Below are 26,078 nucleotides of genomic sequence, written 5' to 3' on the forward strand. Positions count from 1 at the left end.
TAATAGAGCTGCTTATTTTTCTAGATTCCAAGATCAGATTATTCCACTTGTAATCTTAGCCTAGCATTCCAGCCCCTCCATGACTGAGGCCAGCTTGCCGTTCCAACTTCATTTGCCCCTATGCTCTTCCACGGACCAGCCACTGCGCCCCATCACAGGCCCATGTGTTCCTACAACCTGCCTTTGCTCAGGCCTTTCCTCTCTGCTAGAACTGTCATTCTTGGTCTCCTCATGTCCATATCCAAAATCATCTCCAAATCCAAATTCAGACGCTTTTGTCCATATGTCTCACACCTTCCTCTCCCATTTTCCCTTCTATGAAAAAGCTCGAGCACGTTGCCTCTTTCTCTTTCATCATAGTGGTGTTCTCCCTTTAGAAGTATGTTTTGTGCTTTTCTTACTTCCCCTATGATATGAGCTGTTGGAGGGCACAGTCCAATCTTCATTTATCTCGGTAATCTTATAGCACACAGCCTAGTGACCTCAGTAGTTGTCTCTGAAGGAATGGATGTCCATGCCCTGCAAAATATGAAATAGAGGGAAGAGTATTTGCCTGCTTTGTATATACTCTTCCGCTCTCTTGTGGTTTCCTGTCTCTCTCTCTCTCTCTCTCTCTCTCTCTCTCATCCTGATTTACTTCCCTGAGAACACTGAACTTTGTTTCAAAAATGTTAATTATCATCACTTCCCATTGTACCCAACAGTTCTTGCACTAAAAATTAGATATCTTTGATAGAGTGTATCAGAAAAATTTTTCTTTCTCCCAGTTGTATGGGTGATAATGAAGTCCATTTTCATTTCCTCTTCTTACTGATACTTCCTGTGCTGCTCAGTGAAGTGTTTTGCTGATCTCTCCTACATCACACTTGATTCTTACTTCCATGGTGTAGAACACAACTGGGAAGTCCTTTCCGTGGAAGCACATAATAAATTTCCTGCCTGGCTTCTGGGAATAAAGATAGCACAGAAAGAGAGGAAAATTCACAGTATTGATTTGCTTTATACTAAAACATGAAACATGGATGACTACATAGCAGGAAGATTCAAGGGAAAGGAATTCAAAGTGTGTGATTTCCAGACCCCAGAGTTAGGTATTATTTCTCTCCTTGTTATCTTTGAAAAATGAATTGGGCTTTTCAAAATTTAATTTAATGGACTAACCATTTACTAGAGGAAGAACACTAATAAGAAAAAGAGTTCTTTATACCTGAAGCTAAGGACCTGACAGTGTTAGTGGGCACAGTCTATCACTCAGTGAGATCACCAACAGAGGGACTCAAGTGAAAGGCAGCTGAAGGAATAATTAGAGGCTTGGTAGTGGAGGAATCTGGGTCTCAGTATGCAATTTTGTTGCAGGCAGTCTTCACCTAGGGTGGAATCTCTTTTTAAAAAAAAATTTTTTTAATGTTTTATTTATTTCTGAGAGAGAGCGTGGGCCAGGGAAGGTCAGAGAGAGAGGGAGGTACGGAATCTGAAACAGCCTCCAGGCTCTGAGCTGGCTGTCAGCACAGAGCCCGACACTGGGCTCAAACCCAAAAACCGTGAGATCATGACCTGAGCTGAAGTCGGATGCTTAACCAACTGAAGCACCCAGGTGCCCCAGGAATCTCTTTTTTTAAATTGAGATATAGTTGACATATAACATATTATTTTCAGGTTTACAATATAATATTTGCATATATTGTGAAATGGTCACTACAATAAGTCTAGTTTAATATCCATCACCACACATAGTTACAAATTTTTTTTCCTGTGATGAGAACTTTTACAATCTACTCTTGTAATTTTCAAATACACAATATGGTATTAGGCACCACGCTGTCCATGACATCCCCAGGACTTAGTTATCTATTACCTGAAAGTTTCTACCTTTTAACCAGCTTCACCCATTTCACCCACCCCCACTCCCAATCTCTGGCAACCACCTATCTTTATTCTGTATCTGTAGTTTAATTGGCTTTGTTCTGCTTGTTTTTTAGATTCCACATATAAGCGAGGTCATACAGTATTTGTCCTTCTCTGACTCACTTAGCATAATGCCCTCAAGGCCCATCTATGTTGTCACAAATGGCAATATATTCTCTTTTTTATGGCGGAATAATGTTTTTCTTCTTTTCTCTCTCTCCCCCTCCGTGTGTGTGTGTGTGTGTGTGTGTGAGAGAGAGAGAGAGAGAGAGAGAGAGAGATTCTCTGTACCCATTCATCCATTGATGGACACTTAGGTTGCTTTCATGTCTTGTTATTTTTTTTAAATGTTTATTCATTTTTGAGAGAGTGTGAGCATCAGAGAGGGAGACACAGAATCCCAAGCACATCCAGGCTCCAAGCTGGCAGCACAGAGCCCAGTGTGGAGCTCACACTCACGAACTGTGAGATCATGACCTGAGCTGAAGTCAGACACTTAACCAACTGAGCCACCCAGGCGCCCTAACAAGTTATCTTTTTTTTTTTAATTTTTTAATGTTTTATTTATTTCTGAGAGAGAGAATCAGCATGAGCAGGGGAGGGTCAGAGGGAGAGGGAGGTACAGAATCTGAAACAGGCTTTAGGCTCTGAGCTGGCTGTCAGCACAGAGCCCAATGCAGGGCTTGAGCTCACCAACCGAGAGATCATGACCTGAGCTGAAGTCAGAAATTTAACTGGCTGAGCCACCCAGGTGCCCCAACTCATGTCTTGGTTATTGTAAATAATGCTGCAATGAACATAGGGGCCCAGATATCACTTATGAGTTAATGTTTTTCTTTCCTTTAGATAAATACTCAAAAGTAGAATTACTGAATTCTATAAACTACATTTGTAGTTTAATTTTTTGGGGAACCTCCATACTTTTGTTCATAGTGGCTGTACCAATTTACATTCCCAAAGGTGCATAAATGCTCCCTTTTCTGCACATCTTTACCAATGTTACATCTTTTTTTTTCATTGTTAATCTTTTAACTTTAGTTCAAGTATAATTAATATCTTTTGTCGATAATAGCCATTCTAATAAGGAGATGATATCTCATTCTCACTCCTTCCATGGTTGAGGCCAGCATATCTTTCCAACTTTGCTACTGTCTTCCCTGGACTAACTGCTATGTCCCATCACATGCTCGTGTGTTCCTGCTATCTGTGATTTTGGTTTGCATTTCCCTGATTATTAGCGCTATTGAACATCTTTTCATGCACCCAGTGGCTATCTCCATGTCTTCTTTGAACAATTGTCTATTCATGTCCTCTGTCCATTTTATAATAGCAGTTTGGTTGGGTTTTTTTTTTTTTCCTGCTATTGAGTTATATGAGTACTTTATATATTTTGGACATTAACCCATTTTCAGATATATGATTTGCGAATATTTTCTCCTTTAGTAGAGAAAGGAGATGGTTTCATTTTGTCAATGGTTTCCTGTGCTGAGCAGAAGCTTTAGTTTCTTGAGCTCCCATTTCTTTGTTTTTACTTTTGTTTCCTTTCCTTTGGTGTCAAACTCCAAAAATCATCATGAAGACTGATACCAAGGAGCTTACCACCTATGTTTTCTTCTAGGACTTTAATGGTCTCAGGTTTGCTGAAAACTTTGCTTATAGAACTATGGGGGTCCCTTTGTATAACAACTTGCTTTTTCTCTTGCTGCTTTTCAGTGTTTCTCCTTGTCTTTAATGTCTAATAATTTAATTATAAGATGTCTCAGGGTAGGTCTCTTAATTCATCTTGTTTGGTGCTCTTTGGGTGTTATGGATTTCAATGTCTCTCTCCTCAGGGTAGGGAAATTTTCATCCATTAATTCTTTGAAAAAGTTTTCTGGCCCTTTGCTCCCTCCTTTCCTTCTAAGACCTGTATAATGTGTATATTGATTTGTTTGATGGTGATCTGTAAGTCTCTTAAGCTATCTTCATTCTTTCTTTTTTTTCTACCCAACTCTGATTGGATTAATTCCACTGACCTGTCTGTGGAACTCTGAGAGTTCATTAATGCTTTCATTCTGGGTGATCTAGTCTGCTATTGAAACTTTCTATTGAATTTTTTCAGCTGAGTTGTATTCTTCAGCTCTGAATTTTGTTTGTACTTTTAAAATATTTTCTTTGTTGAAATTCTCACTTTGTTCATGCATTATTTTTTTACTGTTATTTTGAACTCCTTCCAGGTAAATCACTTATCTCTGTTTAATTACGATCTGTTTCTGGATCTTTATCTTGATCTTTTGTTTGCAACACATCTCTGTTTCTTCATTTTACTTGACTCTCTTTGTTTCTGCACATTAGATAAAACAGCCATCTCTCCCAGTCTTGACAGAATGGTCTTGTGTAGTGGATGAACCTGGCCTGAACTCTTAGTTGTCCCTCAAACTTTGTGATTGACCAAGCTTCCTCCTCTGTTCTTCTGACTCCCTGTCATTGAGGCAGTGCTAAATACTGTGCTAAGACTTATTAGTATCCCAAAATGATGAATTCCAATTAGTGCCTAGATGCAGGCTGATTAGAACCTGGACATGCAGGCAGCAACTGGGAAAGTATGTAGTTAAACTTCTTCCCGGGAGAAACCTAAATGGAAATTTTTGCCTCTTCCCTCTGTGCTGGGCCCAGGTGCATAGTCATAGGTAGGTGGTAGAGAGGATATTGCTACGGTGCTATGAAACTCATAAATATGTGTCTTGTTGGCTATCAGAATCAGGCAACCCAGGGACCGTCCCTTGGGTGGCAGCCAGAAAAGCTGGGGGGCACAGACATGTGTAAAAACTCCTTATAGGGAGATATTAGTGACTTGGAGTGGGCCGGAAGGAGAGGGTGGGTTTGGTTTTTGTTTTGTTGAAGGTTTCCTTCACTGTGCTAAAAGCTATTTAGTTTGATATAATCCCAATTGTGCTTTTTGTTTGTTTTGAGGGTTTTTGCTTTTATTTTCCTTGGAAGAGACATATCCAGAAAAATATTGCTAAGTTTGATACCCAAGAGATTACTGCCTATGCTTCCTTTTAGGAGTTTTATGGTTTCAGGTCTCACATTTAGGTCTTTAATCCATTTTGTTTTGTTTTAAGTTTATTTATTTATTTTGAAAGAGAGCAAGAGAGTGTGCATGGGAGGGGTGGGGGGGGGGTGGAGGAGAATCTCAGGCAGGCTCCACACTGTCAGCTTAAGGAACACGATGCAGTGGTCATACTTATGATCCCATGAGATCATGACCTAAGCCAAAATCAAGAGTTGGACACCCGACCGACTGAACCATCCAGGTGTCCCTTTAATCCATTTTGAGTTTATTTTGGGTATTATGTAAGAAGGTGATCCAGTTTCATTGCTTTGCATGTAGTTGTACAGTTTTCTCAGAACCATTTATTGAAGAGACGGTCTTTGCTTGATTGTACGTTTTTGCTTTTTTTGTTGTAGATCAATTGGCCATATAAACGTGAGTTTACTTTTGGGCTCTCAATTCTATCCCATTGATCAATGTATTTATTTTTGTGCTGTTTTGATTATTACAGCTTTGTTATATAATTTGAAATCTGGGATTGTGATCCCTCCAGCTTTGTTCTTCTTTCGTAAGGTTGCTTTGGCTTTTGGGGTCTTTTGTGGTTCTGTACAAATTTTTGTTTGTTTGCTGTAGTTCTGTGAAAAATGCTGTTAGTATTTTGATTGATTGCTTTGGGTAGTATGGACAGTTTAACAGTATTCTTCCAATCCATCAGTATGATCTATCTTTCCATTTCATCCATTGTGGCCTATCATAAAATCTGTCTTGGAGAATGTTCCATGTACCCTTGAAAGGAATATGTATTCTGCTCTTTTGGAGCAGAATGTTTTGTACCATCTCTCTTAAGCTAGAGTTTTATTCAAAGCCACTGTTTCCTTTTCATTTTTTTATCTGGATGACCTATCCACTGATGTAAATAGTGTTTTAACATTCCCCACTTTTATAAAGGGAGAAACTGACAGTAATACAAAATCTGTTAATATTTGCTTTATATATTTAGCTATTCTTAAAAGTTGGGCACATAAATTTTTACAATTGTTATATCTGCTCGAATTGATCCCTTTATCAATATGTAATGATCTTTTTTTCTCTTGTGACAGTCTTTGTTTTAAAGTGTATTTTGTGTGAAGGTGCCTGGGTGGCTTAGTTGGTTAAGCATCTGAATTCAGTTCAGGTCATGATCTCACAGTTCATAAGTTCAAGTTCCACATTGGGTGAGCTCATGCCCTGCTTCAGGAAAGCACAAGCCCCACTTTGGTTGAAACTTGCTTCTTCCTTCCCTCCCTTCCCTCCCTTCCCTCCCTTCCCTCCCTCCCTCCCTTCCTCCCTCCCTCCCTTCCTTCCTTCCTTTTCTTTCTTTTCTTTCTTTCTCTTCCCTCCCTCCCTCTCTTCCTTCCTTCCTTCTTTCTTTCTTTCCCTCTTGCACTGTCTCTCTCTGTCCCTCGTGGGATTCTCTCTCACTCACTAACTCTTGGCCCTTTGCTCACTGTGCCTTCCTTCACCTCTCAAAAAAAAAAAAAAAAAAAGTATTTGAGTATTGATACCCCAGCTGTATGTGTGGTTTTGTTTGTTGGCTTCCATTTACATGGACTAGTTTTTTTCTGTCTATTCATTTTAGTCTGTATAGTTCTTTAGATCTAAAGTGAGTATAGATGAGTCTTATTCTTTTAATCCATTCTATGATTGGAGCATTTAGTCCATTCACATTTAAAGTATGATTGAGGGGCACCTGGGTGGCTCTGTCAGTTAAACATCTGACTCTTGATTTCAGCTCAGGTCATGTCTCATGGTTTATGGAATTGAGCCCTGCAGTTGGACTCTGCACTCTCTGCCCCTCCCCTGCTTGCTCTCTTTCAAAATAATTTTTTTTTTAATGTTTGTTTATTCTTGAGAGAATGAGACACATAGTGTGAATTGGGGAGGTCAGACAGAGGGAGAGGGAGACACAGAATCCAAAGCAGGCTCCAGGCTCTGAGATGTCAGCACAGAGCCTGATATGGGGCTCGAACCCACAAACTGTGAGATTATGACCTGAGCTGAAGTCAGATGCCCAAGTGACTGAGCCACCCAGGTCACCCACAAAGTAAACATAAAAAAAAGAAAGTAGTTGTTGATGGATGTGTATTCATTGTCATTTTGTTACTTTTTTTTTTTTTTTCTGTAGTTCTCTGTTCCTTTTTTCTCTTGCTCTCATCCCTTCTGGTTTAATGGCTTTCTCTAGTGTTCTGCCTAGATTCTTTTCTATTTTTGTCTGTTAGACAAATTTTTAGTTACCATTGGGTTCATATGTAAGATCCTATGTGTATGTAGCAGTCTGTATTGAGTTGATGGTTACTTACATTCAAACACATTATAAAAGCATGACATTTTTACTCCTTCCTCCACATTTCATATATTTGATATTCTGTATCTTTTTATTTTGTGTATCCTTTGACTAATTTTTGTGTATATAATTGATTTTACTACTTTTGTGTTTTAATCTCCTTACTAGCTTTGTGATTGATCTTACTATGTTTACTTTTAATAAAATTTTTTAATGTTTATTTTTAAAAGAGCATGAGCAGGGGAGGGGCAGAGAGAGAGGTACAGAATCTAAAGCAGGCTCTAGGTTCTGAGCTGTCAGCCCGACACAGGGCTCAAACTCATGAACCACGAGATCATGACTGGAGCCAAAATCAGATGCTTAACTGAACCACCCAGATGCCCTGCTGTATGTTTACTTTTACCAGTAAGAGTTTTCCTTTCATACTTTTCTTGTAAAGAATTCCCTTTAACATTTCTTGTAAGGCTAAATATAGTGTTCTTGTTTGTTTTATCCCCTCAGCACTTTGCATATATCCTGCCACTCCTTCTAGACTGTAAAGTTTCTGAAAAATCAGAGGACAGCCATAATTATGGGGTTCCCCTTGTATATGATCATTTGCTTATCTGTTTTTAAGGTTCTCTCTTTATCTTTAATTCTTGCAATTTTAATTATTATGAGTCTTGGTGTGGACATCCTTGGGTTCATCTTGTTTGGGGCTCTCTGTGCTTCCTGGACCTGAATGTCTGTTTCCTTTCCCAAATTAGGGAAGTCTTCAGATATTATTTCTTCAAATAAGTTCTGCCCCTTCTCTGTCTCTCCTCCTTCTGAGACCCCTATAATGCAAATTTTATTATTCTGCCGATATTGCAGAGGTCTCTTAACCTGCCGTTTATTCTTTTTGCTATTCAGCTTGGTTGCTTCCCATTACCCTGATGCACTCTTTTGCACCCTGTAATCTGTTGCTTCCCACTAGAATATTTCTCAGCTCGGCTATTGTATTCCTCACTTCTGATTGGTTTTTACATTTTCTCTCTCTCTGTTGAAGTTGTGAGTTCATCCACTCTTCTCTCAAGTCTGGTGAGTATCTGTATGACCATTACTTCGAGCTCTTTATTGGGCATATTGCTTATCTCTGTTTTGTTGAGCTCTTTTTCTGTGATTTCTGTCTTCATTTGGGATATATACCTCCGTCGCTTTGTCCACCTCTGGATTTGTTCTAGTGTTAAGTAGGTGAGCTACGTCTCCTGATCTTGAAAGTAGCGGGGTCCTGTTGTCACCTGTACAGGAATCCCTAGTCACTAGAACTGAGCACTTCAGGAATGTCCCATGGGGGCTACACGTGCCTCCTGCTGTGGCCAAGCTGTGACTGCAGCAGGTGCACTGGTGTGTAGGGCTTGTTCCCCACGAGGCCTAGTTGCAGCTACTGTGGGTACACCAGTGGGCAGGGTTTGCCTCCTGTGCTGGCTTGGGAGCCGGGCTGTGGGCTCATTGGGGGGCATGGTTGGCACTGGGCCCAGCTGTCTGCGAGGTAACGAGCCACCGTGACCGCCGCAGGTGTGCTGGTGGCGTGGGTCTGCTTCTGCCCTCCGCTCCCTGAGCAGGGCAGGTTGTGCTAGCAGGGTAGATGAAGAGTGCTACAACGGACTCCTGCAAGCCTCTGGCTAGCTAGGCTGGGGAGGGGCAAGAAAAACGGCGCCTGTCAGCACTTTGATTTCCAGAGAAAGCCCTGCAGATGCCTGCCCCAGTGGCACGTGTCCTAAAAGCGCCTTCTGTGCTGTATCTTAGGCTGTCTGTAGCTTACTAGCTCTTCGAGGGTGGAGACTCCATTTCTTACAGCCCTCTGGCTCTCATGGAGTTAAATCTTGCTGATTTTGAAAGCCAGACGTATGGACATTCACCTTCCCAGTGCGGGTCCTGAGGGTGCCCGGTGTGCGCTCTGATCCCCTTGTTCCTCTGTGCCTATGATGTCCCTCTCGTTGGTGGGCAGTTGTGCCGGGGGTTTGGTTCCAGACTGCACTTCTGCTCCTCCTGCCCTTTGCAATGTAGCCGCCTTTGTACGATGAGCTGGAGGATGTTGTGCATCCTCAGAAGTAGTAGTTGCCTCTGTGGGACGAGGTGAGCTCGGGGTCTTCCTATTGTGCCGTCTTCCTCTGAGCCCTGGAAGCTGTTCTGAATTCCCTGTGAGCACCTGTGTTCCCCTGGGGTCTGGAACCATTGTGTTTTCCCACCTACTAGTTTGTTGCCACTTTTTAAATCACCAGACCCATCATCTAACTTGGTATGCAGCTCAGTTTCTCTGCCAGTCACCTTTCTCGGAGGACTACTGACCTCTAGTATTGGCATTCTGATTCAGTCAGCAGAAGCAAGTGCAATTGCTTTTTTCTTTCCCCAAAATGTTGAGAGCATTCAGAGGCTGCTTTGTATCTTTTTTTTTTAAGTTCCTCAAGTGATTTTGAATTAGAAATCTTAATCTTTTAATAAAGGAGTTCGTGTAATTTTTTGATAGCTTTGCTATTTGTCCTATTTCGTTTTTACACCAAATCAGAAGTAGAATTGCTTTTCTTATAAATATCCTTAAGGGATAAACCAATTTTTAATTTGGATGTTAGTATTAAGTGTGTTTTTTCCTCACAGGTGTCATCTTTAAGAAGTGAAAAGCGAGGCTCATCATATCTCATCTCTGCCCCAGAAGGCGGTTCCGTGGAATTTGTCAACCAGCATTCTCAGGGCCCAGGAGCATATTACGTGGAAACCTACCTAAAGAAGAAGCGCGTCTACTGAGTTAAGTTCTCTCCTTAGAGCCTCCTAAGGTTTTTTGCAGGGTCTCTGCTGGTCATCGCTGCCTTAACTACATTCAGACTAGCCATATCCTTTAAATACGGGTTTCTAATTTCCCAGAAGGAACTGTATAGTGCAGCAAGCAGAATTGCCAAATAAAAAATAAGTAGCAATAAGACAATTGAGGACATGTTCCATTAGAATTAGATGCATCTTAATGTGATATTAACTTACAGCCCATTGGAGAATTTAACAGTGCTCCAATATTCCTTGTTTAGGACTGGGAGTAATTTTGTCACCATCTATAGAAGTGTGAAGCAATAAATGGGAAACAGTCTTGTTTCCCTGAGCCTTAGAAGAATGAGTTTCTTATATGCCAGTGTGCATTTCAATTGACTTTCCCTAGATATAACTCATTTAGAGATTTTTTTTTAGGACTTTTTCCTAGAACTACAAGAGTGCAAGTACAAGACACAGTGGTGGTAATGTTATAAAGATGCTCTATGTGCAAACTAAATAATTACCCCCACGCTAGCTCTGCAGTATAAAACCCAGAGTGGTAGTGATGTCCAAGTTACACACAACTGCAGATGCTTTACTTTTACTGATACGTACCGCTTATACCTTTTGTGAAAAACAAGGTATTTTTAAAAGTAGTTTTGGTGAAGTAATTTCAGGGATTGGCAGACTACACCCTGGGGTCAAGTTCAGTCATCCCTGTTTTTATATTGTCTGCAAGCTAAGAGTGATGTTTATATTTTTAAGTGAAGTAGAAAAGATTTGAATTCTGTGAAATTCAAATTTCAGAGTCTCTGTAAAATTTTATTTGAACGCAAACCTATTCATTCACTTCCATGCCATCTATGGCTACTTTTGTGCTCTTGTGGAAGTGCTGAGTAGCTGTGGCAGAGATCAGATGGTCTGCAAAGCCCAAAATACTGTCTGGCCCTTTTATGGGGAAAGTGTGTTGACCCCTGATCTAAAAGCACGAATTCCCTAATCCTTTAATTTTTGCAAAGGACTTGTAAGCAGGCATGCAACATAGGTTTATGCATCTGGTTTCATGGCATAAAGTAATGATGACCTAATTGCTAGAACAAGGTGTGTTTTGACCCTCAATGCCTGATTTCCACCATGTAACCAGGCAGTACTGCTCTTTCTGAAGGAGTACTACAGAGTAAGAGTGTAACAGTTTTGAGCTAGCAAGTTATACCTCGCATTCTGCTTTCTCTTTTCAGCCTACCACTACAAAAGAGTAATTCAATTTACTTTAAGAAATGTGTTTATTTCGTTAACTTTCGACATCACCATTTCCTGGAAACTTTGGTACTGAAAAACTCTATGCCATCTAGAAATTTCCAAGTTTGTTCCTTGTTAGTAGACAAAGTGAGTAGTTCCTTTAATTGAGGATCTGGAGTTTAGGAGTCTCAATGATCCTAGTCTTGAAATCAGATCATTAAATAGTAATTTGGTAAGGAGACTTGGTTTTGACTATAAGGTACCCTATTTTAATTATGAAGTTTAAGATTGGCACATGTATGAATTATAAAAAATTTACTTGGTCTGATTCATTTCATTTGAAAATGACAGCTAGAAAGTTAATGTCTAAGAAGTAAACTAAGTAACTGGTCAGGAGTGGCATCACTCGGTTATTACTCAGCAGATGAATAATGGTTTCTCCCCATTCTGTACTTCTCCTACTGCATTAGTACAACCGTAAATCAGAGCTGCAAAATGAAAGCAGGAACAGGTTGAAGGCACTAACTAAGGGATTCTGAATTAGAGCCTGTGCAGATCTGCCATCTGTACCGGCCTGGGCCCTGTCCTCACTGGACATAGCAGATAAGTGATGTGTGTTTGTAATAAGGACCGTTACCAAACTCCCCCTGCAAAGTCTTTACTGTTATTTTTCTATGTAAACAAATTGTCTGGATGCTTTGAAAGTGAAGTCTTAATATTAAAAGGCATATGCATGTGAAGTCTCTAGTATATTTATTTGTATAAAGAGTAAACAAAGTGCATATAGAGTGGCCACAGGTTTGACACAGACAGAGACCTTGTTGATGAAGGGTTATTGAACAAATTTGCCATTGCATCAATTCAGAACTCTCTTTTAGGCTCAAAAGGTGAAAAGTAATGACATCAAACAAATGCTAGACGGCATTAACAAAGCGTTTTCCATTCTTGGTCATAAAGATCTTATGGTTCACATTGAATCAGAGATTAGACAGTTCTGATTACAGCTACCTCCAAGCCAACTGAAAACTGTAGAGTAGATCCTGAGCTCTGGCAGATGGCATCCAAAACCAATGCTGGCACAGCTTGGCCCAAAGTGGTAGAGTTCTAGAAGGCTCTCCATGGACGTTTCATGAATGTATGTAGGATAGTATCCAGGAGTCTTGGAGTCAATTCTGATTAAACATATACTGTTGAGGAAAGCACTGGCACAGGCTTGGTTCTCAAGAATGAACATGCAGCAGGGTATCCCACAGCTGTCCCCCTGGGTATGACCCGTTTTCTCAAAAATCAGTACTGCTGGTCACCCAAGGGGGCAGGAGCTAAGCCACTGAAGAAAACTCAAACTTTAAGTCCTACTGATGACAGGAATATACTCATCTTTGTATAGAAACAGTAATCTACTAACTGGTATCTAATGTTTCAAGAATGCTTGGTCTATCACTGTAAAGATATTGAAATTCAAGGGCAACTTACAAGTACTAAGTCCATCAATCTTTGTCTTCAATTTACCTGCTGGGAAAGCATTTCAGATCAACTGGCAGCTGGGAACAAGTGCCTGGGTCAGCTCCTCATTTCTATCCAAACAAAACGGTGGAACCTACTCTTTCCAAAAGGAGGAGTGCTTAAGTGCTTTCTGTTGTTCTGGTTGTCGTCATTTGTTACTGGTGCCAAATTTAAAGAGGGAAGTACTTACACATGAGCACTGCAGTGTGCCTTATACATGGTACATGCCCAAATACAAATTTTTTCCATTAAAATTTCTTTTTAAATGGCTTGGGTATTGGTTGGGAAAGGAGGACTTGATACATAGGAGTTTAAAGGTTATTCATGCCTCTTATTTTAAAAGTGCTTCTAAAAGTGCTTCAAATCCTTTAATTAGGTTCTGAAAAGTTGTCCGATTAGCTGGTTGGAATTCCCAACATTTTCTCATGAGCTGATAAACCTGTAAGAAGGGGGAAAAAAAATGTAAATGACTTTCCTTATTACTCGATTACTCTTATTAACTGAAAGTATTTGTGAGCTATAGTTGTCACATTTCCTAGATCTTAACATTTGAGAAGCTCATGAACTGACCTTCCAAAAAAATCCATGTCATTACATCTTGATTCTATTTCCTCACTGGTTGTTCTTAGATCATTTGAGATGCACTAAAGAGTATGTGTGAGTGAAAGAGTCTTAAAGGCTCAATTCACTTTAGGATACAGAGAACTGAGTGTCATAAATGCTATGGACTCAAATGCAGTTACACTTGACCCGTGAACAACACAGATTTGAGCTGTGTGGGTCCAGTTATGCACAGAGCTGACTAAATACAGCACAGTGCTATAAGTGTGTACGGCATATAACACATCTACAAAATATGTGCTACTTGTTATCATGAAGGTCAAGGGTCCTCTGTGCATGTACCTGTCACAATAAGGCTACACCAGAAGAGCCTACATATGGAGGGAATCCCTTACTTTAAACATAACTGTCATCTGCCCCAAAGATGATTTTTCAGATGTCTGATCTGAGATTCAGCTTTAGAAAATTATTTTAAAACTACTTTTCTACTTCTTCGCACACCTCCTCCTCTACCCTCAAGCCCTGACAACGTAACACAAATTGAGTGGAGTATTGTAAAAAAGGCCAACAAGTACCTCATCTGGGCAGTTAGGTGGACAAGGCAGACGTTTTCCTTCTTTTAACGTATTCACAAGTCTTGTTACTGTCATCTGGCCATGAGTTGGGCCTATCATTTTCAGGAACAACTATGTAAAATAAAACCAAAATGTTTTAGCACATGTTTATATAACACTAGTTTAAGGTAAAATTCCTAGAATTAACTGGAAGTTAGAATAATAAAAAGGCTCTTCTCCTTACTAACTTTAAATGAAAGTTCAAAATCTTGATTTACTCAATGATTAGTCAGTCTATAATCAATCTCTCAGACTCCACCCTCCCTTGGCTGAAGGGCCTGTCCTGGTGAAAATGATCTCATTTATGAACACGTGAGGCTCCACCAAGGCCCTACCCACTGCTCCCTCATTCTCCCAGGAGACTGTCCCTGCACTCCTCACACAGGTAAGATCCTTGAAAAGGAGTGTCATTTTCTAGAACTCTGGCTCCTAGTGAAACAGGATCTGCGAGAGCCACAATTAAGTGTCAAGTGGCAAAAACCATGGTAAGTGGAAAAGTGACACTTTCCATTAGAACACACTGACTACATTCTATTTAAGAACAAAATTTCCACATTTGAACTGGTATGAGGTTCGGATGAAGGGACAGAAGACTTACTGCCATGGGGCTGGAATCGGAGTCACAGTAAGTGAGCAGCTCATGCAGGGTCACTCCAAACGACCAGACGTCAGAGGCGATATAAAATTTACACTGAATTAAACATTCTGGAGCATACCTGAAAGAATGCAGAGCATGACACTTCATTTCCTGGGAAGGATATTTCAACAAACATTAAAGAATAATTCTGAAAAATCACCTCTTCCGTTTTTCTTAGTGTTTATTATCCACAGAGACCGAAGTACACACCTTACACGTCCGACAACACTGTTACAGGCTCTCTGTAGCACACGGCTACTTTAAAATATTAGTCTGTGCTCTTCACAGAGCACGTGCTGTCCATGTGGAGGAGGGGGTGGCATAGAAGAGGAGGCCCCAGGTTTTCTTTCAAGTTCAAAATTAGCAATGACCTCAGTACCCAGCCCTCTTCCAAGGTCAACTGTTAACAGGGGATGATCCCCCACCGCCTCAGCCAGGAATGGAGGCACCCCCCTATCTAGCTTTCTACTTCTCTCAAGCCCCAGTGTCCCTGTCCTAGTTCACATCCTCCTGGGCTCTGGCTGAATCAGACTCCCTGGCTCCGATCTTGTTCCCCTCGCATCCACAGTAATCTTTTTAGATTTTTTTTTTTCTTTTAGAGCCCAGGGAGAGGAGCAGAGAGAGCAAGAGAGACAGAGAATCCCAAGCAGGCTTCATACTCAGCGCGGAGCATGACGCGGCTCCATCTCAAAACCGTGAGATCATGACCTGACCTAAATCAAGAGTCAGACGCTTAACCAACTGAGCCACCTGGGCGCCCCCACAGTGATCTTTTTAAAACAAAAGCTGCCATTCTTAAACCCTCCCATGGTCTCCCAAAACTCTTGGAGTGGAAGGAGTGCCAGCCCTGTGACTCGGCTTCCAGTGCTCTGCCTCAGCAAGTCCCTGAGACCTCCCACTTCGTGACCCAGCCACACCGAGCTGATTCAGGTCCTGGGATAGTCACTGCCCTCGTCTCATTCTTGCTAGTCACACATGCCTTTATCTAACCATCCTTAAAAACCCCCATGGATCTTTTTAAAATCTTTATAAGACTTCCAGAAAACCAAGCCTGAACCCTTCTATGCTTATGATACCATGAAATTGGCTGTCCCATCCATTAAATCCTAAACTCAGTCTGCTTGTTCACCACAAATCTCTAGTACCCAACACAAAGTAGGGTCCTGATACATACTTATGAATGAATGAATAAGGCTTAGGCTCCACAGGTGGGAGAGATGTAGACCTGTGTCTATGCAGGTGCACCTCGGAGCAACGGCTCAGTTCTGCAGGAGCCTGGAGTAAAGGCTTAAACAGCCTTGCCCCTGGGTGGTGCTCCAGCTGCGAGGGGTCAGTCAGGCTGCAGCCTTCTGACCAAGACACTCTGGCGACCTGTGAGCACACAGCCAAGCTGTACGTGGGGCTGGGCTGGGCTCTGTCTGGGATCTCCCTGGGATGCTGCCATTCTGTGTGTGGATGTGACCCCTGTAACGACGGATGGTTTCAAAGGCTGTGTCAGGTGAATGCCCTCTCCCAGGAAGCTGGAGATGCTGAGTGGGTGGGTCATGTCCTCCACTCCTTGGAAGACGGTATCATATAAACCTCAGGCATTTCTGTGTGGGTTGCTATTAGTGAAACTGTCTAAAAGATAGTTTCTTGAAGGCAAAGATCAATTCCAAATGTTCTAAGTTCTTTCTAACCTTGACTTAGGCGGGAGAAATAAAAGACATTAACATAACATTAGATTCAGTTACCAAAACACAGGGCTGTCCCGATCATCCTTGACTGTGTAGTACTCTTTGTCCGTTTCAATGGCTTTGGTCAAACCAAAGTCTCCAATTTTCACTTGGTGCTCACTCTCAACAAGCACGTTTCTTGCCGCTAAGTCCCGGTGAACGTACTGCCGAGAACCCAAGTAGTCCATCCCCTGCGGGAGAGAAACGTAGAGTCATCTGTTAATGGTCAGTTCAGGCTGTGTTTTGTATCCATCACTGCATCTTGGAAAAGCACAAATGTCATTTCGTTTACCTATCACGCTTTTTGTTGTTTTTACCTTAGTGCAAGAATAGGAAAACGAACCCAATTCAAAGAAATACCTATTAAATCAGCCATATTAACAAATCAGCTCGTTTTGTTAGCACTGGCTAATTTTCATCCAAACCATGCAGACCAAAATGAACTCAGGTACAAATACTGGAAAGCTTCCCTCCTACGGTCTAATTACAAACCAATCACCCAGGACAGAATGCCGGATTTTTTCATCTTTAACATTTTTTTTTTTTTTTACCTTACAGACCTGAACAGCATATTTTTATTTTTACCTTACAAATCTGAACAGCATATTTTAACTGTTGTTTGAGGTTAATTTTGTTCTTATTCTTTGGAAGATATTCCTTAAGGCTTCCTGAAGGCAGAAACTCCATGATGAGCTTAATACCATTTCCTCCTGTTGAGAAAAACAACTCCCATCAGGAAGAGGTTGCCAGATGAAGGAACTGTGGGGGACTGGAGGGCACAGGATGGGGGACACAGGACCTGAACTGACTTCAGTGTCACCCCTGAATCACAGGCCAGCGACTTCACCTCTCAAGCCCCTGAACCTCAGGATCCTCAGCAATGAGCAGAGCCAGTGATACTTGGTCACACACCACAGTCACCAGCACCACCGAGCTAACTGTGCTCTGCGAACAAGCGCAGATGACAGACTGTTAACAATCATGAGCCGCATCATTTCATTACCAGTTTTAGAGTACAATACGTTATATTGGCTTATAAAAAAGATATACTTATTAATAAATACCACCTTGATTTAGACAACTAGAAAATGAAACATCCTAGCTAGTGTCGGATCAGAGGAGGAAAAGGAGACAAAGAGATCTCAGTCCCATGAGGCTAAGTGTGAGTATCAGGATAAGTGAGGTCCAGTCCCAGGCCTGGCATATGAACAGCCTGTAGAGAGTGCTAGAAACCTCTGTGGCTGCGGGGGAAGCTGGGTGGCCTCCCAGGCAGCTGTGCACCGAGGGATCTGACAGTACATTCAACTGCAAAGCCCTAGAGCTCATGGGAACCACGGGCTAGTGTGTTCAGGTGGCCCAGATAGGGCCCAGAGCGCTACCTGCTCCACACAGAGCATACGACCAACCCCAGACGGTCCCTTAGTTTTCAAACCACCCCCACTTTGCACAACATACCATCTTCTGTACAGATGCCTTTGTACTTCACAATGTTCTCATGATAGAGGTTCCTTAGGATTTCAATTTCCTTCTTCAGATCAGCTATGTGGTTACCTCCACTCTCAGGCTTCAGGGATTTGACAGCCACCTGCTCCCCGGTATTATCCCCTTCGGGGTCATATCTGCAGAGCTCAACCTTCCCAAAGTGGCCCTGGAAGGAAAGATGCATGTGCTTGAGGAGAAAAGCCCCACCCTGGGGCCGGCAGGAACACTCAGAAGATGATGCTTGCTCCTTGGGCTGTTCCCACCAAGGCCAGGGGTGCACAGCACAGCCCACCTTACAGGCAGCAAGCTCCCCCCACCCCACTCACCACAGCCCCTCCTCCTGGTCCCACATGCCGCCCCCTCTATTACTGAGCTAAGATAAGGAAGTATCAGGGGAGTGTTGAATCAACACAGCAATCCCAGTTCCCGTGAAAGTGTAGCCCACAAGGGAGGTTATTTCTGGGCCCTCAGGATGACTGCGGCGTTCTCTGGCAGCCGGGGGCCCAGGCTGCGGGGCAGGCGCCATGATGTGGCCGAGAAGGGCCCTGCATGGAGAGTGTTTAGGAGACGTGGGGTCAGGCCTCTCCTGAGCCACCCCAGAGTGAAGGCCCTGTCACCCAGTCTTCTGGGCTGGCTCCTGAGGCCCTCGATGTGCACAGTATCAACAGACTCTCAGGGTAGTGTGAGGAACTGGGGACACTGTCATGGGCCCAGCACACGGCCCAGACACACAGAAGACTCTCATGCAGGACACAGTCTGTGTTCGCTTAACTGAACTATAGAAAATCTGTCTTTAGACACAAATCCCAGTAGCTTTTCTGGTCACCTCAGCCATTAGCAAACTCCCATTCGAGGTCCCAGGGAAAAGGTGACATTCTGTCTGGCCTTCTGTGTACTAAATATCCCTTATTTAAGCAGCCTCACCACGACGGAGACTCTTCTATTTCTTCCACCCCTATACCTATCCCCATCGCTCTGTGTCTCTCTCTCCATTCTCGTCCATCCCCTGGAGAAACATCGAGTCTGGAGGGAGAGACCAGCGTCCTGTGTGTGTACCCCACCACCTGGATAGGTACACTGCTGTCGTGTGCTGAATGGAGACCCCCTGGGATTCCAGCGGCCCAGGGAAAACCCAGTGAGATGCTTTCTCTTCATAAACCTTGGCCCAAAGAGAAAATGGAGAGTGGTTTGGGACGCAGGACAAAGTGACACGGTCAGTGGGGGACTCCAGCCCAACTTGCCTCTCCCAAATCACGGATCCTCTTCAAGAACCGCTTTTCAAAATGTGTGGGATCCACTTCGGTTGCCGGCTTTCGTTCTGAAACAATGTCTGGATCTGAGAGAGGAGGGAAGCAACCATGTTACAAAGGAGTGACTGCCACTCACTGGCCCCTAGTTATTCTGCTGCCCCCGCACCGGGCACCGGCTGGCCTCAGCCAGACACCACAAGACAGGGTCTTACTCTGCTCCTCCAGTTTATTGATGTCTCTCATGATGGCTCGGAAGAAGGGTCTCTGGTTGGGGTCATAGTTCATGCAGCGGGTCATAAGGTCAGCCAGCTCCTTACAAGATGGTGTCACTGGCCGGCACCGGCTTTCATAGAATCGCTCTTTCTGTAAAGAAGAAAACCACATGGGAGAAACCCAAGGTACCACTCACTAACCTTGCAGTGCCAGCTACCATCCCTCATTTATTTCCCAATAACTCTGCATAAAGGCGATTTCACAACTGTGTGTGGTTACTACTGCCTTATTCCAGCCTGGGGAAATGTTAGTCCCCACACTAAAATCCGAATTCAAGTTAGAGAGGCAGTTAGAGGAGCAGTGTACCCCATCCCTGAACCTGCTGCATTCCAGGGCAGTCATGTGGCCTTCAGGGATACGACGTGGCAGATTCTTCAAATCTTTTGACTCATTAACTCCAACAATAAAATGACTCAGAAATAAGTCAGATATAAACAAAGATTTATGTTCAAAGATACTCCCTGAAGAATTAGATAGAACATTACAAGTTTAAAAACAACCTAAAGGCCAAATGTAAAATCAGGTGTAGTAAATCTGAGCTTAACGAAACAACTTTTACATTAAATTTGTAAAATTGTAAGACGTATTTAGCTATGTAGGAAAGTCCTCATGATATTAAATTAAGAAATAGAGCCTATATAACTATATCTAGCATGGTCTCAGTTGTGTTTAAACAAGAGACACACAAATAGATTCAAAGACAAAATACCAAAGTGTTAACTAGTGGCTGGGAGTGACTGGAATATGATCACTGCTATTTTCTCTTTTTCATAGTTTTCTGTATTTTCCAAATGTTCAACTGCTTATTACTTCAAAATTCTAAAACAAATAATTGATGCTACTTTTAAAAAAATTAGGTGAAACCATTACCCTCCAGTTTTTTTAATGTTTATTTTTGAGAGAGAGGGACAGAGCACAAGTGGTCGAGGGGCAGAGAGAGAGGGGGATCCAGAATCTGAAGCAGGCTCCTGGCTCTGTCAGCACGAGCCCAATGCGGGGCTCAAACCCACAAACTGTGAGATCATGACCTGAGTTGAAGTCGGACACTTAATTGACTGACCCACCCTGGTTCCCCTACGCTCCAGTTTCTAGTGAATCCCATGAATACGGGTTTCTCCTCTGTCCCTGGTGATCCTGGGTGGGAGTGGGGGGACCCCAGAGGATGAGGAAGAAGGGCTGGAACTGAGCTGGGAACTGCCCTCGGCCCTCAGCGTCACACACACTTCCCCGCTCTGGTGTAGCGGTGAAAAGGCCATCCAAACCCCTCAGGGGTACTTGGGAGGAGAGAAGGAGCCCTCTTTCATCACAGGCACAGGCCCTTCCTTATGCCAGTCCTGCATGCTGCTCAAAAGATACTGACTTTTTTCCCAAAAAGCCTACACCAAAAATCCCAAATAGCAGATTTATAGATCTGAGGGTTTACCTGCTGGTCTTGGCTTAACTCTGCTTTCCAGGTCTTGTACTATGTTTACCTGGACAAAGTTAACTGGTTAAACATTCTACCTCTTCAGTATCTCTATAGGTGCATACTGTGTGCCTACCATTCTGCATGCAGTATTTACTTAATCTTCACAAGAGCCCTGCAAAGTAGGTATTATTTGTCCCCATTTTACAGATGATGAAACTGAGGCTCAGGGAAGTTAAGTGACACTTTCAAAGTCACAGAGCCAGTAAGACTGTGGAGGAGACTCAAAGCTGCCTCCGTGTCTTCCCACAGCTTGAGGCAAATACATGAGGCTTCCAGACAAGTCCTGAGACGTTCGTGAGGGCTCAAGGAGTCCTCACGCAGCTCACACCCTGGAAAGCTACTGCTCACCTCAATCAGCGTCTTGTCTTTCAGAGGGATCTCGCCATTGTAGCAGATTTCCCAGAGTGTGGTTCCAAAGCTCCACTTGTCAGCAGCCACACTCAGGTTCTTGGAGTCTTCAACACACTCGGGAGCGATCCATGGGATTCGTTCTATGCACTCTGGACAAAGACCAGACAGATTTCCAGATCAGTTTCTGGAGTTGCCAGGGGAGTAAATCACTGTCATCACAGCAGAAACTGTGAGCTAATGAAGAAACTATTTTAAGCAGTGCTTTCCAAACATGGACCGGGGTGGCGGGTGGGGGGAGCTTGTGAAGAGTGCCATTTTCCAGGCCCCTCCACCCTGACACGTGGGATGCAGCAGTCTTAGGGCCAGCAGATGTGTCTGTTTAGCACAAGCCCCCAGGAGGGTCATGTAGGGCCAGGCTTCTGAAGCTCTGGCCTCAGATAACAGCAAAGCACCCCAGGGTGTTGGCTTCTGGGGAAGGAGAACAAAGGCTCAAGAAAGAAAAGGCTGCATTTGCTTCCTGTGGGAAAGAACAAGGGAATGAAAGCCGGAGGTGAGGCTGTCCCACATCTCTTGCACCTGGCTACTTCTGCCGCCCTGTTCTGGCTTCTTGCCAAAGCCAGTGATCTGAGTAGATACCCCTGCTGTGTCCAAGGAAATGGCCCTCAACAAGCTCTCCTGGCTCCTGCTGGAAACAGAGGCAGGAGGGTCCTTCCTGAGCTGGCGTTCACGGTCAGACCCACCTCACTGACCTACGAGGCCCAGATGAAACCCCACCACCTCCCTCCCTGAGTCACCCTGTGTCCCCAGCTAGGTGACGTCGCGCTCTCTGAATGCCCACAACATTTTACAGGCACCTCCTGTGGGGCACTCAGGCTTCTCTACTAGTTCCAGAGCCACCAGTGCCTGTGTCCCAGGACCCTGGACAGATTCAGGGCTGCATCTGCACTGGCTGGTGGGAGACGGGCGGATGATGGGCGCTACACTGGCACTAAAGAATGCTTCCCATTCCCCTGCTAAGGAGTGAATGATTTTGGTTGTATTTGAAAGGCTTGTTTTCATCCTGGTTCCCTTCCAAACTTAGCCCATCTTTTGAATTACGAAACAAAACTCTAAGAGCCCGGCACTATGCTTGGTGCTGGGGACTGCTGGCTGTCACAGGCCAGGGCGCTAGGCCTGGGGAGGCATTGAGCTCCCACACGTGGCCTCTAGGGCTAAGAGGCAGAGCACTACTTGTGCAGTGCTGGTTGCAGGGTCTCGCCTCCTGGCCCGTCTGTTCCTTTGCAGCCCTATAGCTCCCGATCACCTCATTCTAAGGCCACAAGAGCATGGCTATCACTTGGGTGCCTCCCCCAACACCTCACCAACTACAGCGGAGGGCCCAGAAGACCCGGCTTCTCTCGACACCTCTGTGACCATCCCTGGGCCCAGCAGCCTCCCGCTGTACAACCCCAGCACCTTGAACACAGCTCATTTATCATCAGGACCACATGTGCCTCAGGTGAGCTGTGTTTCTCCTACTACACAGCTCCCAGAGGGCAGGGCCTGGCCCTCCCCAGGCTCCACATATCCCTCCCCCCCCCCCCCGCCCCCCCGGCCCCGACACAGCAGCAGCACCTGATGTCTGTCTGCTAAAGTGTCCTTCTTAAAAAGAAACACACCAGAGCCCTAGCCCCCTTCTCCCCGCTGGCCTGACCTTAATTCAGGTGGGGACAGGGAGGGTGGAAGGGTGAAGGGCACGGATGGGAACTGGGGTGGGAGGGAAGGGGAGACCCACCTTGCCTGGACAGCACGGTGATGGGGATACCAGGGTCGCTGAGCTTGATGAACGGGCCGAACTCACTGTCAATGCCCTCACGGGCCAAGAGGAGGTTTTTAGTGCACACATTTCCATGGACCAGGTCTTTATCCTCCTGCAGAGTGAAAAGAGTGAACTCAGTCAAGTAGCCCATGGGGCTGCCTGTCTTCCCTCATTCCCTCATTTCCTGTTTCCAAGCCCGGCCCCTCACATCATCTCTCCATATTCCCCAGAGGCAGCCATGCCCGGGCAGCCCAGCTCTCTCCCCAGTTATCTGTGTGACTCAGGCACACTACACCATAGCCCTCCGCCCCAGTCCCCTCACCAGTAAAATGGGGATAATGGCGGAGCAGGCCTCATAGGGTTATTGTGAGAAGGACACGAAGGAGAACGTGTATGACTCCTGAACGGCAGAGCCACAGTAAGCGCTACTGATGCTGGCGGTTTCGCTTGTTCGTTTGACAAGAATCGCACTATTTCCACTCTTACCTACAGTGCAGTACAGAAGTCAGTCCTCTGGTGTGATACAATTTCCCTCAAAACAGGATTTGTACACAAGTGCACGAACAGCCCCAAAAGCCCACGGTCACCAGGCACGAGGCACACCTGTGTTTAACCACAGAGCCGGGACCCCTCCAGCGCGCCTGGCCAGAGCCCCTTCCTGCCACCACCCACACGGGGATTCTGGCTCCTGGCGGGGACCACCACAGGTTCCAGAACAGACTTACCAAGTAACTCAGGGCACTGGCCAGCTGTTTGGCAACTTTGAACTTCCATGGCGTAGTGAGGACATCACTTTTCCGGTGCATGAAGAGATCCAGGGGCCCCCCCTCCACAAACTCCTCCACCATGATATCTACAAGCACAAGAGCAGCCACAGTAGGGACAGTATCTTCCCTCATCCCCTGAGGAGAGCCCACCTCACTGGCTGGTACTTGGCTTGGGAGGACACACCCGTCCTTGTGAGGTGCAAACGGCAGAGTGAACTTTTCCTCCCCACCCCGCCCCTTACAGCGCCATCTACTCTCTCAGCGTGCTCACTCCGCCCCCTGCCCCCCAGGTCCAGCATGCTGTGCAGCCAGGGCTGGCAACAGTAAACGTTCGAGAAGTGAGTGAAAAAACAAGTGGGACTTAATTCCACAACCACGAGACCTGCTGCACGAAGAGGCAAGAAGCCCAGGCAATGGAAAGTGGCATCAGCCCCGAGTCGCCCCCATGCCGCCCATGCTCCCAGCCAGGACGACCACCCCCTTCTGCAGCGAGTACGCTTACTCTCCACATCTCGGACACAGACGCCGTAGAGGTACACGATGTGCTTGTGGGAGACCTGCCTCATCATGCTGGCTGCCTCGAAGAAGGCCTGTGGGAGGAAGGCACACGGAATGTTAGGGGCAGCCTCTACCACTCTGAGACCAAGGGGCTCAGCTGAGAGGAAAGTCATTGAGTCCCAGGAAAACTCACCGCTGTCATCATGCCAGGCCCTGAAACTGTTCCCCTGCCTTGGCTGCCCGGAGGCACTGCTAAGCCTGGCTGGGGTATGGGATCTATTTAAGACAACCTAATAGGATGCAGGCCCAGGCTTCAGGGAGAGGCCGGCTGACAATTCCCCATGAGATGCACATATCCACCACTTTCTCTTCCCTTAAACTTTGAGAAATAGCAATGCTGGGCACTGTATTAGAATAAACGAAAAACCAGGCAGATCTCTGTCAAGACTTGGCTTTATCACTCTAACCATGTGTAGGATCTTGGGTAAGTTCTTTTACTCATCTGGGCTTTAATTCCGTGGACTGTGAACAGATACATCAGGGGCCTTGTGGAGTCCTGGGCCCCACCACAAGGACCTCTAGGTGGGAAACAGGCGGATAGTGAGAGGGACAGGAAGGGACAGGCTGCTCACCCCACTTCATCTTCAATCCTCCCTCCCTCATTTTCCACACCGGCTTTATCTCACATTGTATCTGAAGAAAGGCATCCAGACCAAATGAGGAGTCCCAAAACCACTAGACCAAACTAAAAACAAAGGTTCTTCCAAGCTCACTGTGCTCTGCTGGCTCCAGAACTGGGGCGGAAGAGGGGACAGGGTTATGAAGAAGTCACTTGCCAGAGAGATGTCCCTGTGGCTGGGGTCTAAGACTTTGAGGATCACTTTTATTCTCTTTTCTTCAGAAGTTCCTTCGTCATCCTTGTAATCCAGCAGGGTCCCAGAGTAGATGTGCGTCCGCGTGCCTCTCCCAAGGTGCTCGCCCTGAAGAAGGAAGCAGAAGGTTGGGGTGACTTCTCTCTGGGGCTGCACTGAGGACTTAATGGGAACACAGAATACCAGCAGGGGTGGGGCGAAGGCAAAAGAGCCTCCACAGTTCACAGCCTCTCCGTGCCTCGTCCTGGTCAGGCCTCCAAAAGAAATACAAAGCTACTTAACCAAACACAGATGTGGCACTTCCGGGGCCCCAGGAGACAGTTAAAGTCCCACACAGTTCCTTCCCTTCTACTTCCAGGAAACAATCTATGGCTAAAACATAATCCTGACCTATCTTAAAACTTTTAGCAGCGCCACCAACAGCCTCCAGTGACAGCGGCCCCACCCTCACCTCCAAAATGGAGTCAGAGAGGACCCCTGGGGTTCTCTCTACTACAAGGGTACAAAGAGAAGTAGCTTATCAATGCTGATGCTACTGCTCTCTGGCCATTTAACTGGAGACGTTCTTTCCTCAGCCCCCTTTCTGTAAACAGGGATAATAATGGTACCCACCTCCCAAGACTGGTTTAGAATCAAGTGGAGAGGCAGGTATAAAGGCTCCAGGTGCAGAGCCTGGCACATCATGGACAGAAACCATCTGCTGGGCTGATATGTTCTGTTTGATTGCCTCTAGACCAGGTCCTTGTTCATTTCTCATCCATCTACCCAGTGTGTGTGTCTGTATATGCACACGCGTGCTGAGCTTTACAGTCGGTGATGCATTTACATGTGGACTTGCCCTAACAATCCCAAAGCGGGGAAGGGGTGTGAAGGCAGAGGCAGAGACTGGAAGGAAGGGCCTTCAGTGTCCTCACATATGGAAGAGAATACCACCAAATAAGTGGCATGAGGGCTAAAAGCCTCATACCAAAAAAAACAAAAAGTCCTTAGCACATAAACATGTTTCTAAGGAGCCTCCCAGTTCAAGC

At 44.9% G+C, this 26,078-nt stretch overlaps 2 protein-coding genes across 2 annotated transcripts in view; one reads left to right on the forward strand and one right to left on the reverse strand.

The window, feature by feature from the left end:
- The window catches only part of RAVER2 (ribonucleoprotein, PTB binding 2), an 87,649-nt gene extending 76,870 nt beyond the window's left edge, over nucleotides 1-10,779 (forward strand). Inside the window, exon 12 of the mRNA XM_039233415.1 lies at nucleotides 9,879-10,779. Coding sequence (XP_039089346.1) covers nucleotides 9,879-10,025 — 147 coding nt within the window. The 3' untranslated portion in view covers nucleotides 10,026-10,779. The remainder of the gene's footprint in view (nucleotides 1-9,878) is intronic.
- Nucleotides 10,780-11,997: 1,218 nt separating this feature from the next.
- JAK1 (Janus kinase 1) overlaps nucleotides 11,998-26,078 on the reverse strand; it is a 127,060-nt gene continuing 112,979 nt past the window's right edge. Inside the window, exons 13-25 of the mRNA XM_039233416.1 lie at nucleotides 25,015-25,158; nucleotides 24,183-24,270; nucleotides 23,639-23,766; nucleotides 22,890-23,025; nucleotides 21,113-21,264; nucleotides 19,236-19,386; nucleotides 19,015-19,109; nucleotides 17,747-17,939; nucleotides 16,877-17,001; nucleotides 16,310-16,482; nucleotides 14,538-14,655; nucleotides 13,901-14,011; nucleotides 11,998-13,203 (exon numbers count right to left, since the gene is read on the reverse strand). Coding sequence (XP_039089347.1) covers nucleotides 13,096-13,203; nucleotides 13,901-14,011; nucleotides 14,538-14,655; nucleotides 16,310-16,482; nucleotides 16,877-17,001; nucleotides 17,747-17,939; nucleotides 19,015-19,109; nucleotides 19,236-19,386; nucleotides 21,113-21,264; nucleotides 22,890-23,025; nucleotides 23,639-23,766; nucleotides 24,183-24,270; nucleotides 25,015-25,158 — 1,722 coding nt within the window. The 3' untranslated portion in view covers nucleotides 11,998-13,095. The remainder of the gene's footprint in view (nucleotides 13,204-13,900; nucleotides 14,012-14,537; nucleotides 14,656-16,309; nucleotides 16,483-16,876; nucleotides 17,002-17,746; nucleotides 17,940-19,014; nucleotides 19,110-19,235; nucleotides 19,387-21,112; nucleotides 21,265-22,889; nucleotides 23,026-23,638; nucleotides 23,767-24,182; nucleotides 24,271-25,014; nucleotides 25,159-26,078) is intronic.

This window comes from Hyaena hyaena, unplaced genomic scaffold, assembly GCF_003009895.1.
Source record: "Hyaena hyaena isolate Hyena2069 unplaced genomic scaffold, ASM300989v1 scaffold_75, whole genome shotgun sequence".
Taxonomy (NCBI): domain Eukaryota; kingdom Metazoa; phylum Chordata; class Mammalia; order Carnivora; family Hyaenidae; genus Hyaena; species Hyaena hyaena.